Source organism: Monoraphidium neglectum (assembly GCF_000611645.1).
Source record: "Monoraphidium neglectum strain SAG 48.87 unplaced genomic scaffold scaffold03755, whole genome shotgun sequence".
In the NCBI taxonomy this organism is placed as follows: Eukaryota; Viridiplantae; Chlorophyta; class Chlorophyceae; order Sphaeropleales; family Selenastraceae; genus Monoraphidium; species Monoraphidium neglectum.
In genome coordinates, this window is record NW_014009874.1 from 1 (window position 1) to 5,706 (window position 5,706).

At 61.8% G+C, this 5,706-nt stretch overlaps 2 protein-coding genes across 2 annotated transcripts; one reads left to right on the forward strand and one right to left on the reverse strand.

Annotated features, from left to right (window-relative positions):
• Window positions 1-29: 29 nt before the first annotated feature.
• Window positions 30-1,427, reverse strand: MNEG_13321 (solute carrier family 25; the record flags this gene model as incomplete). The annotated part of the gene is made up of 3 exons (XM_014038206.1): window positions 30-489; window positions 769-1,058; window positions 1,360-1,427. Coding segments are annotated over 3 exons (818 nt in total), but the record flags the coding sequence as incomplete, so codon positions are not given.
• Window positions 1,428-2,804: 1,377 nt separating this feature from the next.
• Window positions 2,805-4,317, forward strand: MNEG_13322 (nicotinamide mononucleotideadenylyltransferase; the record flags this gene model as incomplete). The annotated part of the gene is made up of 3 exons (XM_014038207.1): window positions 2,805-2,831; window positions 3,158-3,307; window positions 3,532-4,317. The coding sequence occupies 3 exons, from the start codon at window positions 2,805-2,807 to the stop codon at window positions 4,315-4,317; spliced, it is 963 nt and encodes a 320-aa protein (XP_013893661.1).
• Between the last annotated feature and the right edge of the window lie 1,389 nt (window positions 4,318-5,706).

Here is a 5,706-nt window from a genome sequence, read left to right on the forward strand (position 1 = left end):
TGTTGGCGCCCGCGCCCTTGAAGAGCGACTTGACGCCCTCGTTCTTGACAACCTGGCTGAAGCAGTCGATGGACGAGTTGTACTTGACGGCCTGCCCGCTGGTCATCATCATGCGCCGCCGCACGGTGTCGATGGGGTAGCTGGCCAGGCCGGCGCCGATGGTGATGCCCCAGCCCAGCAGGAAGGAGGCCGCAAAGTTGTCCGCCAGGTCGCCGACCAGCAGGACAGGCTTGAGGCTGTCGTACATGCCAAAGTACAGGCCGCGGTACACCACGATGCCCACGCACGAGATCACAAAGCCGCGGTACAGGCCCGCGATGCCGTCGGACGCGATGGTCTTGCGGTACACGTCCACCATGCCGTTGAACTCGCGCGTGCCGCCCTTCTTGGCGCTCTTGTTGTCGTTGGCCAGGCGCGTACGCGCGTAGTCCAGCGAGTACACAAACGCCAGAGACGTCGCGCCCGCAGCGCCACCAGATGCCATGTTGCCTGGCAGGGTTGCACAGGGTTGTGAGGGCGGGGATTGGGGGTCACATAACAGGTTGGGTGGGGGGTCAGCCTGCAGGCGCTGTTCAAGGGTGCACTGACAGTAACGCTGTCGTGCTGCTGCCGCTGTAGCAACAGAGCTGCAGATCCATGATCACTGTTCCACTGGACATGGAGCCTGTTGTCGAGCCCACCCCACTCGCCCCAACCGCCCCTTGCTACATGGCTTGGCAAGCGACAGCCACCGCGACCCTCCACCCCCGCACTCCACCCCCCGCTGACCGGCAAACCATGCCCAGTAGCCGTCACGGTCCTTGTTGAAGGCGAACAGGCGCTTGTAGTAGTCCTTGAAGGCAAAGTTGAGGGCCTGGGTGGGGAAGTACCGCACCACGTTGGCGGTGTTGCCGCGCCACAGGCTGACAACACCCTCGTCGGCCACGACCTTCCTGAAGCAGTCGCCGATGCCCTTGTAGGGCTCAGACAGGCGGCCCTGCTTGATCATCTCGTCCTGGTTCTGGATCAGCAGCTTCACGCGCTCGATGGGGGCGGCGGCCGTCTTGGAGACAGCGGCGCTGGGGGAGGGGGGGACCGAGCATCGCGCAACAGCAACGAGATGACGATGGCGGTTGGATGGTGCACAGAATCGCCAGTACGGACGTATGCGCCAACAAGACAGCAAGAGCCGAGCGATTGCCCAGCAACATGCACAGAGTGCTGTCTCTGCCTTTGACGCACGACCAGCCAGGCCGCCGTGTGCGGCGGCCGATCAGCAGCAGAACATCGCAGCACCGCCAGCCAGCACTGATCGCCTGTGCAGCGCTTGTGCCAGGCACATCCAAGCATGCCCTTCCCTAATGCCCCCACGCTGCTCACGAGACGCCTCCCATGAGGAAGTCGACCAAAAAGTTCTTCTCCACCTTCGCTGGCTTGCCGGTCGCCATGGCTGCTACTGGCGCTGCTTAAGGTGACTCGAAGGGGAGGTGATAAGGAGGACAAGCCCTGTGCTGGGGCTGTCAAAGTGGCGGGCTGGAAGAGCCCTGATCTAGCCGGGGAAGGGCTCCGGAGCAGCAGCAACGACTTGCTGGCTGCAATGTGAAGCCTGTACTGACAAAGTAACACGCGGGACTGCGTATAAGACGGCCGAGAGCCGATTTGGCAGGTGGGCCCTGGAAGGGAGGCAGCGGGGCGGTGGTTGTTGCCGAATGCCGCCGCATCCGCAGTTTGAGGGCGTATACCGGTGGGGAAGACATCAACTGTCGTGTTCTCATGTACGGTTTTCCTCGGGGCCATGATGTCTGCGGCCCCAGATCACGCCCAGGTCAACGCCAGCGACTGTGCCGGAGGCAGCGCGCGGGCAGGAGCAGGACGCACCAAAGCCGGCAAGGGTCCGCTGGCAGGTGCATGCTACGCACTCATGTGCACACTCATGTTATGACACGCGGTGCCACGCACGCCTCAGTAATGCGGCGTCCAGGGCAGCGTCGCTGATCAAGTGTCCTAAAAAGTAAGATGGCAATTTCAGTTGCCCGCAACTCCTTTTCATAAGCGGGCACCTGAGAAGGCCACCCGGAAGTGATAGCGTGGGATGCTCAAGGTATACGGTACTGCATGTTCTGTATCGTGATATCATATGTGATGGGGGGTGAGCAAGCGGTACAAACGCCCTCAGTGCGAACGTTCCGGCGACCTCAACCGAAAAATCAACCTCCACCCCTGCCTGGTTGATGAGGGCACTTCCCAAGACCTACGATCTTCAGTTCAGCTGATCTTGACTGTGGAACACTTCTCACCCCGGCACGTCTTTCGGAACATGTTGCATTGCGAACTTGACAGCTTGGCCTCCACTTTTTGATGTACCGTGTCACACGCGTACCAAAATTTTCAGCTCAATATTGGATTTGCGTCGTTCATTGCCACGTGGACAGCCAAAAACCAGCAAGCTGTGCGCCCACTGTGTGGGCGCAGCGCGTCGGAGTAGACAATGCGGTGCCAGCAGTCGCATTTACTGGCCTCAAACTTGAGCGGAATGCAGTGTAACGCCTAGGCACCACAGCTTGCCAACCACTCATGCCCTCTGCGTCGCACCCCACCCTGCACGGAAAACAAGCTGCCGATGCACTGTTTTGCAAGGCAGTGCAATTCGCAGCGCCATTGTGAAGCCACGCGTCCGACACACAGATCACATTAATTCATCGTCATTCGATTGTGGTGAAAATGCCCGCTGATAGCGCATAGATCAACTCGTGGCACGCAGATCATTCGTGTTGTGGCTGCTGCCGCTGGAGAATCATGGGAGCATTTGCACTAGCCTCGATAGCATGGACCCGCGCATCCGCGAATGGCAGGTGCGTCGATCATCTCGCTTGCGCCATGCACCTTCATCGCTATTGCTGCTTGCCGTGCGCAGTGCAGTCACCCACTGCTCAACTGTGTCTTGCGGCTGCACGCGTCCTTGCTCTTCTGTATGCTGATCGAGACATGCAATGCGCACAGGGCGTTTGTGTGGGGCCAACATACTGCGGGCTTGCAACTGCGACAAGGGAGCAGGAGTGCCGCGTCAGCACTTGCAGCACTGACGGCAGCTGCGGGCCTCACTGGCGCCGTGGCGTGGGCAGGCCCTGCGAGAGCCGCAGCCGCGGCCGAGAGTGACGAACAGCCGCCTGGTGACCAGTTCGTCGATCTGCCAACGGAGAAACTGTCCTGCAATCGCAACGCCGCGGCGCCGCGCACCCCAGTGGTGCTTGTGAGCGCGGGCAGCTTCAACCCCCCGACATACATGCACCTCCGCATGTGCGAAGTCGCCGTGCAGGAGCTGGCACAGGTGCGCTGACAGGCGGCGTGGCAGGGGAGGGGCTGGAGGGCGGAAAGCGCAGTCGCCGGGTGTGCGGTAGCAGCTGGGCCCCGGACCGTGTTGCTGTGTGCTGTCAAGAGGTTGGCTCAATCATATGGCGGTCAACCCCTGCTCGCCTGCGCTCTCCGCCGCCCCTCTGGTGCACCTTGTCCAACTCAATCAATGCAAAACGCATTGGTGTACACTCCTCGCAGCGTGGCTACGACGTGTGGGGCTGCTACCTGTCGCCTGTCGCCGATTCCTATGGCAAGCAGGGCCTCGCCCCGACACACCACCGCGTCGCCATGTGCCGGCTGGCGACAGACGGCTCCCACCTCATCATGGTGGACGACTGGGAGGCGCGGCAGCCGGGCTACACGCGCACACTGCAGGTGCTGCGGCATGTGCAGGCGGAGCTGGGCAAGCTGCCCTGGTGGGACGAGGCCACCGCCGCTGGCAGTGAGGCCGCTGCGCCGGCGGACGGCGCTAGCTGCAGGGACAGCAGAGGCAGCGGAGACGCAGTGGTGGCCGCAAGCAGCGGCAGCAGCAGCAGCAGCAGAAGCAGCAGCAGCAGCAGCAGCAGCCAAAGAGGACCCACTGCCGGAGCGGATGCAACGCAGGGTGGCGAGCAGCAGCGTGTGCGTGTCATGCTGCTGTGCGGCGCCGACCTGCTTGCGACGATGGCGGCGCCGGGCGTGTGGATGGAGCCCGCAGCTCTGCTGCGCGAGCACGGCGTGGTGTGCGTGGACCGGGACGGCACAGAGCTGGAGCAGCTGCTCAGCGGCAGCGGCGGCAGCAACGTGCTGAGCGAAAACCGCGAGGCCATCATCGTGGTGCGCGACCCCGTGCCCAACGCGATCAGCAGCACCCGCGTGCGCGCGGAGCTGGAGGCAGGCCGCAGCGCGGCGTACCTTGCGCCCGATGCGGTGCTGCGGTACGCGCGGCAACATGAGCTGTACGCAGGCGGCACTGGTGGCGGCAGCTGTGGCGGCGGTCCCTGACTGGGCTGGCTTCTTGTTCAGCTGCTCGCTGTGTTGTACATTCTCTTGCATGCCTGTGCGAATGCCTGTGTTGCCCTTGTTGCACCCTCACCTGTCTTTTGCGTTGCAAAATCTTCTACTGGTTTGATTGCCAGCTCTATCCTGCTTATGTGCCTCTCAGGCCATGATGATAGCCATTTGGTGGCAACTTGCATCACCTTGCTGAGGGTTGGCGATGCCACACCACCTGACTGCCATGCCACACCGTACACCGTGTGGCTGATAACAAACCAAGGCAATGGTGGGCACCATATTTAAATCCTTTGATACTGCTGTCAAGCCAACCCATGATCTTCTACCGTACCGCACATGCTTGGGACAAAAAAAAGCAGCTTGCTACTGCTGTCAAGCCAACCCATGATCTTCTACCGTACCACACATGCTTGGGACAAAAACAAAAGTTGCGTGGGGAGAGTTGGCTTTGGCCAGGTGGCCGTGCTCTCCTTCTGGACTCCGTTCCATGGGCATGTGACTACACTATACTGCTCAAGTTCAAGACAGCTCCCAATCAGCTAGCAAAATCCTGCTCTCACCGGCTGACTGGTGCCCGGCTGCGGCTGCGGTGGTCACTCTCTCTCTGGCGTTGACCTCAGCGTGATCTGACGCAATCGGCGTATGGCCGTGCGGGCGCGATCCTGCAGAACCTGTAAACCCTAGCGGGAGCACTTGCATAGCCTTGATTGGCTGACACGGCCGTTTTCGAGCACAACCACCGCCCCGCTGCCTCCTTCTAAAGCCCGCCCAGCAAACGGGCTCTCGGCCATCCCCAGCCCCAGTCCTGCGCGTTGCTTTGCCACCACAGGCCTCGCCTTGCAGCCAGCGCGTTGTCGCCGCTGCCCCAGAAACACCCTTCCGGCTAGATCAGGGCTCTTTCCAGCCCGCCACCTCGACAGCCCCGGCACAGGGCTCCTCGTCCTTGGTTTCTTCGTCCCTCGCTCTTTGCAAGCAACTTGAGCAGCGCCAGCAGCAACCATGGCGACCGGCAAGCCAGCAAAAGTGGAGAAGAACTTTTTGGTCGATTTCCTCATGGGAGGCGTCTCGTGAGCAGCGTGGGGGCATGAGGGAAGGGCTTGGGACGCTTGCTTGCACCCGGCGCAGCTGTGCAGGCGATCGGTGCTGGCCATGGGCAGGGCTGCCGTGTTGTGCAGCGGACCGGCCGCCGGTTGCGGCGGCCCAGCTGCTCGTTGCCCCTGGGCACAGTGTCTCTGTGAACCATACTGGCGACATACTCGGCCCCTGGTGTCTTGTCTGCCAGTTTTGAATGCCTCCATGCTGGCGGTTATACAAGCACCAACCAACCGCCTGCAGCTCATGTACACACCCTGCTGCCATCCCCCCCCCCCCCCCCCC